The sequence below is a fragment of the Myripristis murdjan genome, chromosome 1 (genome assembly GCF_902150065.1).
Source record: "Myripristis murdjan chromosome 1, fMyrMur1.1, whole genome shotgun sequence".
Taxonomy (NCBI): Eukaryota; Metazoa; Chordata; class Actinopteri; order Holocentriformes; family Holocentridae; genus Myripristis; species Myripristis murdjan.
The window spans coordinates 2,344,275-2,356,802 of NC_043980.1; the positions used below are offsets into that span (position 1 = coordinate 2,344,275).

A 12,528-nucleotide genomic window follows, 5' to 3' on the forward strand; every position below is an offset into this window, starting at 1 on the left:
TATTTTGGTCATATTTTTGACAATACAACAGTGAAAAAAGAGTCCGTGTTAACAGTTGTGTGTTTAGTGTGGAAACATGTTTTATTATCATCAGCATCAGTGTGTCATTATGATCAGGGCCAGTCATACTAAAGATCCCAGGCAGAGTAGTGACCTTGAAGGCGAAAAAGTTTTAAGCAATTTTTTCAGCCAGATTGAGACAAATAAACATGATTTGTACAAAAGCCCCGATGCGCGCCCACAGATCATTGGCACGTAGCAGGGACGCGCACGGACATGCGCTTCAGGTGTGCCAGGGCACGTGCCCGAGACGCGCACCGACACGCCCTTTAACGCTGCGAGCCTCAGATCGCTCGGTTCTGCTCAACATGGACTTTAACCTTTCCTCCTTGACTTGTGTGGATTTGTGTGCGTGAGTGAGCCAGGTGAGCTTCCATTCATGTTCTCTCACCTGTAGAGAATTGAACTTGAGCAAAATGCACACCTTTGGCTGTTTTCCACTTCGTTGGTATTGATTGTTGCTGTCGCGATAGAATGCGCTGATTAGGCCCTGAGTGACCGTCAGTTCAGTTACATTAGTAACTACAGTTCTCTGAGTCACTGAACACTGAAGACAAACTTTGTCTAAAATGTTTTACTTGACTCTTGTTTTAATGGTAAAGTCAGTGTCAGGTAGATTGTAATCTGAACACACCTCATGGATCAAATATGTTGTAGAGCCAGTCTGACAGCTTGGAGAGGCTTGACTGAAGTTTCCTTTTTCTGCTGTTGACTCACCAAGAGAGAAAAACATGTCAATCATTTATTTCACCTGTTTTACTTTTTTTTTTTTTTTTACACTGCTATCACCGAACATTCAATACTGTCCCTTTGACACATGAGTAAATAAACTTTTCTTTCAAAAAAGTAAAAAACAAACAAACAAAAAAAAGAATATTCACAGCATTATTACCAGACAATCAATGAGTAAATAAATAAACATGATTTATAATTATTAGAAATACACATTTAAACTTATCACCAAATTCTCTGCAGAAATTAAAAACCAAAAATGCAGTGAATGTTGCTGAGAGGGTGAAATGAGAGCTTTGTAAACGTCAGTAGTTTCCAGTCCATGTGTGAAGAGTCCCAGAGGATTCAAAGTCCTCTGTAGATGAAGCTGCTCAGTGGGTTTGATGTAAAGGGCGGCTGCTCTGAGTGTTACGTCCACTCTGTATATGTGACATGGTGCTGACAGGAAGACAGCACACATCCTGTCATGGAAAGCTTGTTGTCATCAATCAGCCGCTGTGTTTGTGTCAAGGTGTGGGCTCGGCTATGGATGTGTGTGAGGAGAGAGAGGAGGGGCTCCCTGCCTCTGAAAGCATTCTGTCTGGGGAACATGACAGCCAGACCAAAGCTAAGAGGTGAGATGAGGATCTCTGACTGTCCATGACTGTTCTCCATCTCAGAGCTCAGCAGGCAAATCAGCACAGCAGCATTATTCACAGGAAAAGCTCTGTGTGTGTTCACATTCCATTATCTCTTACACATAATGTTGCTTCTGAAAATAAGCACGTGATTATTATCTGAGTATGTTAGTGTTCCTAAGAAAGTAAAACAGTGTTGTTCATAGAGACACAGATCCCTTCACTGTGTTCATGATGTTTCTATCAGGATCCAGCAGGAGAGACCAGACTCCCCTGGACCCAGCTGTGTGTCCTTCAAGAGCGACCGGTCTATGGATCGAGGTATTTTCTTCAAAGAAACAAAGCCCTCTGCTGATGACGGGTAATTATTTAAAGATCCAGAATGGGTTTGGCCCCTCAGACTCTGTTGACTGAGTTTCCTCTTTCAAAACATCACATCCAATAATCGGAGCAGCTTCTAACATGGAGTTCATTTTGTGTTTCTGCCAGGATTCATCCTGACAGAGCACAACACCTTTAATCATGAGTGTGTGTGTGTGTGTGTGTGTGTGTGTGTGTGTGTGTGTGTGTGTGTGTGTGTGTGTGTCCTCCTCAGAGTCCAGCAGCAGAGCTCAGAGGTTCCTAGTGGTCAGTCTGCCCAGGAGCATCAAACACACCTGGCCTCCATATTTCTGGTGTGTAAATGCAGCGATATGACACCAGAGCGAGTGCTGTTCTACTGAACATCAGCTCTCATGGAACGCCTCTTGTCCAATCAGATTGCTCCACTGGCACAAACTGTTGTAGAATGAACAACAACGTCCAAACTGAGCAGCAGCTCAGGTCATAATCGTCTCCATGCTGCACTTTGGACTTTCAGGCTCTTCAACCTGGATCTGATTTTGTGTTTTGGGTCCAAATTTGAAAATGGAACTTGAATTTTTTGATTTTTCTGTTGCAGCTGCTGGAGGAGAACATCAACACCTTTGTGAAGAAGGAGCTGAAAAACCTGCAGAGGTCTCTGAGTCCAGATTACCCAGAATGCTCAGAGAGGCAGAGGGAGGATGAGGAGGTGTTGGACGGTGAGGAGGAAGAGCAGAGGAGGAGCAGCAGAAAGGCTTTTCTGCAGATCACACTGCACCTCCTGAGGAGAATGAAGCAGGAGGAGCTGGCTGAGCGTCTGTGGAGCAGTAAGAGGCTTTTAACTCCTTTAACAGGATGGAAAGGAGGAATGATGGGAAAACTGAATGTTTGCATTTGTAACCTCTGCTGTAAATACAGACATTTCTAAAACAAGAGCTCAGCAATCCCAGATTGGAGGGGAAATGAGCACAATCCTCATGAAGAACCTGGTTAAAGTGTTGATTTGTTCATATTTGTGTAAAATGCTGAACACAAAGTTGACATGGAAAATGTTGCCTTTCACATTTGGCTGCAGACAGTCAGGACTGGTTTTTCCACCAGCAGCTATGAGCTAAATGGATGCCATGCAGCCACAACTCAGATACATTTAGCAGCAAATATTCACATTTCTCTCATTAATGTGACATTCACTGACTGATGTTTTTGTTGTTTGTTCATTCAGAAACTGCCGCTGCAGCGTGCCAACGTGAACTCAGATCTAAGCTGAAGAAGAAGTGTGAGTGTGTGTTTGAGGGGATTGCTAAAGCAGGAAACCCAACACTTCTGAATCAGATCTACACAGAGCTGTACATCACAGAGGGAGGGAGTGGAGAGCTCAATGAGGAACATGAGGTCAGATGGATTGAAACAACAGCCAGGAAACAAGCCAGACCAGAAACAACAATCACATGTGAGGACATCTTTAAACCTTTACCTGGAAGAGATGGACCAATCAGGACAGTGATGACAAAGGGAATGGCTGGCATTGGGAAAACAGTCTTAACACAGAAGTTCACTCTGGACTGGGCTGAACAAAAAGCCAACCAGCATGTCCACTTCACATTTCCATTCACTTTCAGAGAGCTGAATCTGCTGAGAGGGAAAAAGTTGAGCTTGGTGGAACTTGTTCATCACTTCTTCACTGAGACCAAAGAAGCAGGAATCAGCAGGTTTGAGCAGTTCCAGGTTGTGTTGATCTTTGACGGTCTGGATGAGTGTCGACTTCCTCTGGACTTCAACAACAACCAGATCCTGACTGATGTTACAGAGTCCACCTCAGTGGATGTTCTGCTGACAAACCTCATCAAGGGGAACCTGCTTCCCTCTGCTCGCCTCTGGATAACCACACGACCTGCAGCGGCCAATCAGATCCCTCCTGAGTGCGTTGGCATGATGACAGAGGTGAGAGGCTTCACTGACCCACAGAAGGAGGAATACTTCAGGAAGAGATTCAGAGATGAGGAGCAGGCCAGCAGAATCATCTCCCACATCAAGACGTCACGAAGCCTCCACATCATGTGTCACATCCCAGTCTTCTGCTGGATCACTGCTACAGTTCTGGAGGACATGTTGAAGACCAGACTGAGAGGAGACCTGCCCAAGACCCTGACTGAGATGTACATCCACTTCCTGCTGGTTCAGTCCAAAGTGCAGAACATTAAGTATCATGGGAGAGCTGAGACAGATCCAGTCTGGACTAATAAGACCAGGGAGATGATCCAGTCTCTGGGAAAACTGGCTTTTGAGCAGCTGGAGAAAGGCAACCTGATCTTCTATGAAGGAGACCTGGCAGAGTGTGGCATTGATATCAGAGCAGCCTCAGTGTACTCAGGAGTGTTCACACAGATCTTCAAAGAGGAGCGTGGGCTGCACCAGGACAAGGTTTTCTGCTTCGTCCATCTGAGCCTTCAGGAGTTTCTGGCTGCTCTTTATGTCTTTCTGACATTCATCAACTCTGGAGTCAATCTGCTGTTTCAACAATCAGCCTCCAGGTGGTCTGCACGGTTCAACAAGAAATCTGAACTAAAAGTCCTCCTCCAGAGTGCTGTGGACAAGGCCTTACAGAGTCCAAATGGACACCTGGACTTGTTCCTGCGCTTCCTCCTGGGACTTTCACTGCTGACCAATCAGATTCTCCTACAAGGCCTGATGACACAGACAGGAAGTGGCTCACAGACCAGTCAGAAAACAGTCCAGTTCATCAAGAAGAAGATCCGGGAGAATCCCTCTCCAGAGAGAAGCATCAACCTGTTCCACTGTCTGAATGAGCTGAATGACCGTTCTCTAGTGGAGGAGATCCAACAGTACCTGAGATCAGGATGTCTCTCCACAGTCAAACTGTCCCCTGCTCAGTGGTCAGCTCTGGTCTTCATCTTACTGTCATCTCAAGAAGATCTGGAGGTGTTTGACCTGAAGAAATACTCTGCTTCAGAGGAGGCTCTTCTGAGGCTGCTGCCAGTGGTGAAAGCCTCCAGGAAATCTGTGTAGGTTCATAGAAAACTAGACATATTAAATACGTGATGCTTTCTACTCAAGATAGAAAATAATGACAGTTGTTTTCTTCATCTTTGATTCCTCCTCAGGCTGAGTGGCTGTAATCTGTCAGAGAGAAGCTGTGCAGCTCTGGTTTCAGTTCTCTGCTCCCAGTCCTCTAGTCTGAGAGAGCTGGACCTGAGTAACAACGATCTGCAGGATTCAGGAGTGAAGCATCTCTCTGCTGGACTGGAGAGTCCACACTGCAGACTGGAGGCTCTTGGGTCAGTTTTTTATTTAATGTTTAAAGATTGACCTTTTGAGTTCAACATCAGGATTTAAAAGGCATTTTCATGTTCATTCCCACCGGAACGGAATTCCTTAAACTTTTGTGAACGAGTCTTCTTCTCACTCAATTTTACATAAAGAATCACAACATACTAACTCAGAGCTCATATATGAATCACATTAGATACTAGAGATTAACATTTCTGTGTCCACATATCTTTCCTCAGGCTGAGTGGCTGTAATCTCTCAAAGAGAAGCTGTGCAGCTCTGGCCTCAGTTCTCAGCTCCCAGTCCTCTAGTCTGAGAGAGCTGGACCTGAGTAGCAACGATCTGCAGGATTCAGGAGTGAAGCGTCTCTCTGCTGGACTGGAGAGTCCACACTGCAGACTGGAGGCTCTCAGGTCAGGATTCCTCAACCTGCTCAACACATGACCAGTTCAGTCCTGATTTCCATGCTGCTTCATGTCACTGAACACATTCCTAAACTGTGTAGGTTTTTGTGAAAACACAAAGCAGATGATGTGGTGGACTGATTGTGTTTGTGATGGTGTGCAGGCTGTCAGGCTGTCTGCTCACACAGGAAGGCTGTGCTTCTCTGGCCTCAGCTCTGAGCTCCAATCCCTCCCATCTGAGAGAGCTGGACCTGAGCTACAATCATCCAGGAGACTCAGGAGTGAAGCTGCTCTCTGCTGGACTGGAGGATCCAACCTGGAGACTGGAGGCTCTCAGGTATGGAGAGACACACACAATGTCTTACAGAGGGCTGAGGAATATTGTTTCATTTTGAATGGTGGATATGAGTGACGTGGTCTGCTAAATAGGGAAGGGTTAGGGTTATTTACTGCCCATGTTTCCATCCTCAAAGAGAATCTGCTGCTCTGACTCTATTTCTTCCTCCAGGGTGGACCATGGTGGAGAGCAGAGGTTGAAACCAGGTGTGAGGAAGTGTAAGTGTGGATTTAGTTTGGTTCATCAAACTAAATCAAACCATCATAGGTTTTTCATTTTTACAATGAAGTTTATGCATGAAGCATTTTGTGTATGTAGTTTATACCAAGTGAATGTAATTTAAAAATATCCCATCCAATCCAATCCACTTTGTTTTTATAGCACAATTTTAACAAACACAAGATTTTCCAAAGTGCTGCACAACAAGATAAAACACTACATGATAACACAATAGAGGCAGAATAAAAGGTAAAATACACAATAGGATAACAAGATACAATAAAATAATAATATAATACTAAAATAATAATAGAATGATAATTTAAATAGAATAAAATAAAATAATGTAAAATGCACTGCCCGCACAGGATAAAAAAAGAAAAACAAAAAACATGCACACATAAAATCATAAATCATAAAATCAAAAACCCAACATGGTGTCAAAAGCCAAAGAAAAGAGGTCGGTTTTTGATTGCAGCGGCAATCCATTCCAAAGTTTTGGAGCTGCAATGGCAAAAGCTCGTTCCCCTCTGAGCTTTAACGTAGCTTTAGGTACTGTCAGGAGCAGCTGGTCAGGTGACCTGAGAGAGCGGCTCGGAGTGTAGGGGAGCAGCATGTCTGAGAGTTAGGTTGGGGCAAGGCCATTCAAGGCTTTAAAAGCAAATAAAAGAATTTAAAAATGAATCCTAAAATGGACGGGCAGCCAGTGGAGTGAAGCTAAAAGAGATGAAATGTGCTCATGCTTGCTTGTGCCAGTTAAAAGTCATGCTGCAGCATTTTGTACTAGTTGAAGACAAGCAATGGAGGATCCACTAACCCCCATGTAAAGCGAATTACAGTAATCCAGCCGAGTGGTCCCAAAGCCATGGATTACAGTTTCAAATTGCTGTCTCTGAAGGACAGGTTTAATTTTTGCCAGCTGCCTTAACTGGAAAAAGCTTGACTTCACCACAGTTTTAATCTGGTTGTCAAAATTAAGCTCTGTGTCCACTTTTACCCCCAGATTTTTTACAATTGGCTTGTGATACTGCACCAGAGAACCCAGATCAACTAAGGGGGTCACAGAAGTGCCTCCAAAGACCATGACTTCTGTCTTTTCTTCATTAAAATTCAGAAAATTTAGTGACATCCAAGCTTTAAGTTCATGTAAACACTTTAGCAATGGTTTGACACAGAAGGAGTCAGACCTTTTTAGGGGGGCATAGATCTGACTGTCATCCATACAGCAGTGAAAGGAAATGCCATGTTTCCTGAGAATGGAACCAAGTGGGAGTAGAAGGAAAATAAAATAGGGCCAAGCACAGAGCCCTGTGGAACTCCACATGAGAGAGGAGCAATGGAGGACACAGAGTCATCAAGGCTGACACAGAAGGTCCAATGTGTAGTAAGACCTGAACCATTCAAGTGCTGTGCCCCTGATTCCCACTCACTACTCCAAACAAGCAATCAGGATTTCATTGTCCACTGTATCAAATGCTGCAGTCAAATCTAACAGTACAAGGACAACACAGTGACCAGAGTCAGTAGCTAAAAAGATATCATTAAAAACTCTTAAAAGCGCTGATTCGGTGCTGTGCAATGTTTTAAAACCAGATTGGAAAATCTCGAGAATATTCTGTTCATTTAAAAAGTCAATGAGTTGAGAATAGACAGTCTTCTCTAGGATTTTAGAAAGGAAAGGCAATTTAGAGATAGGCCTGAAATTTGCCAAAACAGTAGGAACCAGCCCAGGTTTTTTTTTAAACAAAGGTTGCACAACTGCATGTTTAAAATTTAGGATCAGACACAGTGGGTGAAATAAATGCTCTGGTAGAGGTGACTATCAATGAAGAATTGAAGAAAGTTTTCACACACAGCAGGAGAGGCCTCAATTCCGACAGCCTGTGGTGCATTCAGAGCAGAGTTGATAACTTTTAACAACATACGAGGCTTGTGGCAGTTTAACAGAACAATATCAGAAAAATACTTTATTTTAGCCTCTTTCACAGTGGATTGGTAATGATGCCAGCAGCCCCTCAACATTTGAAAAAACACTTGCAATTTGTCCTTTTTCCACTTTCTCTCAGCTCTTTGACATTCCTGCCTGGCAGCACGGGTTGTTTCATTGAGCCAGGGCTCCAGTTTAGTTTTAGATTTATGCTGCCTGGTCTTTAATGGAGCCGTAATGTTTATGGCAGTGTGTCAAGAAACCAAGAGTTAATAGCCTCTGTATCCTCACATACAGATTCAGGGATGACGCAGTTCTGACTGAAAACAGCAGAGAATTGAGCAGCAGTGGAGGGGTCAATAACTTGACATTTGTGCGCAGCAATGCGAGTTAACTGTGTGCCAGCAAACAGCAGCTTCAAAAAGTACAGGCATATGGTCAGAGAAAAAAGTGTCACAGACCTCCAAATTAAAAACAGGCAGACCATAGGATAAAACAAGATCAAGTGTGTGACCACGCTCATGTGTAGGCCCAAGTACAGACTGCACAAGATTAAAAGAGTCAATGATGTTAAAAAAATCTCGTGCCAACGGGTTTTCAGGGCAACACACATGAATATTACAATTTCCAACAATAAGGACCCGATCATATCTGGGCATAAAATCAGCCAGGAACACAGAAAAATCTGTTAAAAAGTCTCTGTTATATTTGGGAGGCTGATAGATCACAGCACACAACACCGTATGGGAATGCCCCAGCTCAAACAAACTCAGGTCAAAGCTAGTGAAGGACGATGACTGCGATATCTGTTTACATTTAAAGTCACTCTTAAAAACGGTCGCAATTCCTCCTCCTCGGCCAGACGTCCGGGGAGAGTTAAAATAGCAGCACTCATCAGGTAAAAGTTCTGTGAAACAACTGGACTCACCAACACTCAGCCAAGTCTCAGAGATAAAGAGGAAGTCCAGTTTCCGGGATATGAGGAAATCCTTAAGGATCAATGATTTATTCACAAGTGATCTGGCGTTAACCAGGCCAAACCTGGGAGGAGCTGGCGGGTCACGGCGATCAGCTGACAGGGAAGCCCAATACAGAGGCCGCAGGTTCCCCAGATTCACTCCGCGCCAGCGGGGACAGGGAGAGCAGGGTCATGCACACACATACACTCCTTCACATTCCAATATTGTACAGCTGAGACAACATGTCTTTGTCAATGAGTTAACAAATCAATAATCAAACTGTTAATAAATCAGCAGATAATAACCACAGCTGGTCTGTTGTGTCTTGTTCTCTCCATCAGATTCCTGTGAACTCAAACTGGACACAAACACAGCAAACAGATTCCTCGTCCTGTCTGAGGACAACAGGAAGGTGACAGCAGTGGAAGAGGAGCAGCCATATCCTGATCACCCAGAGAGATTTGAGGACTGCCTACAGATCCTGTGTAGAGATGGTCTGACTGGTCGCTGCTACTGGGAGGTCAAGTGGAGAGGATGGGTTCATATAGCAGTGACTTACAGAGGAATCAGCAGGAGAGGAGGCAGTTATGACTGTGGGCTTGGAGGGAATGAAAACTCCTGGAGTCTGATCTGCTCTGATGGAAGTTTAATTGCCAGACACAATAACAGAAAAACAGCCATCCATGCCCCCCCCTCCTCTAACAGAGTGGCAGTGTATCTGGACTGGCCTGCTGGCTCTCTGTCCTTCTACAGCGTCTCCTCTGACACACTGATCCACCTCCACACCTTCAGCAGCACCTTCACTGAAGCTCTGTACCCGGGGTTTTGGATTTGGTCTGGTTCCTCAGTGTCTCTGTGTCAGATCTGAGGAGTGAGAGTCGCGTCTTCACACTGCTGATCAGAGAAAGCTACTGACATGACAGTTCACTGCAAAGCCATTCTTATAAACTTCTTAAACTACTTACAAGCAGAAAAAACCCTCAGGAACAATCCAAATCAGAATCATAAATACTTTATTTGTAGCCCATTTATCCCTGAAATAATAAGAGAAAGGCCCTGAGTTCTTTAACTTGATCAACTCATGTATAAAAACTGAAAATCAGATTAAATTAATCACTATCAGCACACTTCATGAACTGTTATTATTGTTACTTTTCTACCAAATTTTGAAAAGAAATCAACTTTTTAAGTAATTAGGTTACCTCAGTAAAATAGGTGTACTTTCCCTTTTAATTGTTGCACAATCAAAACCTTATACTTTAACATCTTTTGACAAGTAAATAACCAAGCTTCACACTGTAATTAGTTTTAGAAATATTGAAAATGAACTTATTTACTGAGAAAATGTATCAAATTCAAAAAATCAGATCTTATTTTCCTATTTTTACAGTACCAAAATATCAAATTATTATGACAATATATCAGCTATATGACCAAATACTTTTATGCAATTCAGACTTCAACATTATACGCACAGCAAATTTAAATCTATGGGCCCACACTCACCCACACACACACAAGCCAGCAAAGTGAATGTAACACTTGATGCAGGCCTGATGTGGAGCTTGGGAGCGGGGAGGCCTAAAACAGAATGGCTGCTTCACTCAAAAGAGCAAAAAATAAATAAGGTACCTTGTTGAGAGGTTCCGGTCTGATCTCTGGCTTAACTGTGGCTCTGACAAGGGTAAGATGGTGCAGCGCTGTCCAAACCATGGCAGGGTGCATCGGGCTGCAGGCGATGGTGGTTGGTGGATCTCTGGAGGTCGTCTTGGCAGCTCACAGCGATAACTGTAAATCCTTCAAGGTTTCCAGGTCGTGAACAATGGAAAAAACCAAGGCTCTGGTGTGCACTGGAGTAGCTACCATGTGCCCACGAGTCCAGTCAATGTGCTCTGGGCTGGAGGTGTCTTCTTTAGTCCACAGAAAATATGTAGAAAATGTCTCAGTGACAGACTGTCGGATAGATAGTCTCAGACCCGTCTCCAGAAAGAAAGGATGGGAGGTCACTAAAGATCTGTCTACCTGTCTGTCTGTACAGACAGATAGGCATTCTATAATAAAGATAATGAAATGCCTCAGAAGATTCAGCAGCACGGACAGTACCAAAAATGGGCCAAAAATGAATCAGGGTGTAGGGTCACGGGCCAAAACTAGAAATACATGTTGCAGTGCATTAAATTAAATATGCCTATGATATAAGTGCAAAATAAACAGTCATACAAAGTAATTTTAAAAATGAGTACCACTTGTTTATTGAATAATAGTAATATAATTGCAAGCAACAGCTTTACATTTTTTTCTTATAAATCACTGGACTGTACATTAATTTCATCTGAAACATTAACCATTCAGAGCAGAACATACTCTAAACAAAAAACAAAAGTGACAGACATTTTAGGCCTAGGACTATATATTCTTCTGTGCTTGAGTGTGTGTCTGTGTGTTTTCATTCAAAATGACCTTATGGGACAAAAATGCTACACTCATCACCGCCTTGAACAATCATTTTCATGCATACAATCCTCAGTGTGTATAACATGCAGAAGTCCCATCAGTGGGAGACATGAAGCCTGCCCTTGGTTTTTAAAAGTCTCTCAATATCAGGCTGGCTTACTGACAAAGTGAGAATGTCATGTAGGTGAGAGTCAGAGAGTGAATTTCTCAGTTTGCTCTTATTGAGATTCAACAGGCTGAAAGCCTGCTCACAGATGTATGTACTTCCAAAGAGGGACAGCATCACCTGTGCATGTTTGCGGATCTAGGCATACCTGTGTGCAGGAACACGTCTGTAAAAGTCCTGTAAGGGAAGCTCTGTGAACTTTCCCTGGAGGTCTGAATCAGGCTGGAGTTCCAGACGTTCCATTTGAAGCTTCTCACTCACTGCATCCACATAAAAGGGTTGCGCAAACAGTTCAAATGCTAGCCTAGCATCTTCTCATTCTCTGGTCATCGTGTTCCTGCTGGATTTGAGGTGACGGGAGCTCAACAGCGCCACCCTACCTCCCCTCCAATGTAACACAATGTTAATTTGTGGTCAGGAGAGGAAGTGCAACAATAAATAAAAGAGATATTCTGACCGCTGGCAGCGGGAAAATAATAATAATTAAAGGTATTAAAAATTCGAGCAAGGGCAGCGGGCCAAAAATAATTGCTCCAAAATGGGCCCCAAATTGAGCAGCCCTGCTATAGAGGGACAATCGTCACTGTTGTTATCCTGCGTGTTTCTTATTCTTCAACTTATTTTAACTTGCTCTTTCGTAAAATTTCGGTTCGCTACTCCTCCCACAGTTTCGAAAAAACCTATGACATTATTATTATGAAAATGTGCGTCTCAGTCGGGAATTGTGTCTTATGACTTCTGTACATTCTTGGACTTACCATGGCGACAAAAATCCCCAAAAACTGAGCCAATGTCCCATCCACAATGAATGGCGCAAATTTCACAAGGCCCGTACTCCCAAACCGTCGATAAGACCTTGACACAGTCAATGTATGAAATGTGCGGCTTGGTCAGGTCTCCTAGCCTGCAAATTTTGGTTCTGATGGCAGTTACCATGGCAACATAAATCACGATTTAATTTTTCTAAAAATCACCTAGGAAATGAATAGGGAGTTCGGAGCCACAGAACTGGGTCAAATTTTA

General features: G+C 43.4%; 1 protein-coding gene across 1 annotated transcript; it reads left to right on the forward strand.

Annotated features, from left to right (window-relative positions):
- The first annotated feature begins 230 nt into the window (after positions 1 to 230).
- On the forward strand, positions 231 to 9,812 carry LOC115357130 (NLR family CARD domain-containing protein 3-like). Its single transcript, XM_030048514.1, has 9 exons — positions 231 to 287; positions 2,018 to 2,083; positions 2,350 to 2,578; positions 2,974 to 4,774; positions 4,874 to 5,047; positions 5,279 to 5,452; positions 5,607 to 5,780; positions 5,952 to 5,998; positions 9,227 to 9,812. The coding sequence occupies exons 1-9, from the start codon at positions 231 to 233 to the stop codon at positions 9,751 to 9,753; spliced, it is 3,249 nt and encodes a 1,082-aa protein (XP_029904374.1). The 3' UTR covers positions 9,754 to 9,812.
- Positions 9,813 to 12,528: the final 2,716 nt, after the last annotated feature.

What these genes read in the sequence shown, in the direction of transcription:
- LOC115357130 (XM_030048514.1), top strand. Translation starts at nt 231, where the DNA reads ATGCGCGCCCACAGATCATTGGCACGTAGCAGGGACGCGCACGGACAT. An exon ending in TGCAGACTGGAGGCTCTCAG is followed by an intron (nt 5,453 to 5,606) that starts GTCAGGATTCCT and finishes GATGGTGTGCAG; the next exon opens with GCTGTCAGGCTGTCTGCTCA. An exon ending in GAAACCAGGTGTGAGGAAGT is followed by an intron (nt 5,999 to 9,226) that starts GTAAGTGTGGAT and finishes TCTCTCCATCAG; the next exon opens with ATTCCTGTGAACTCAAACTG.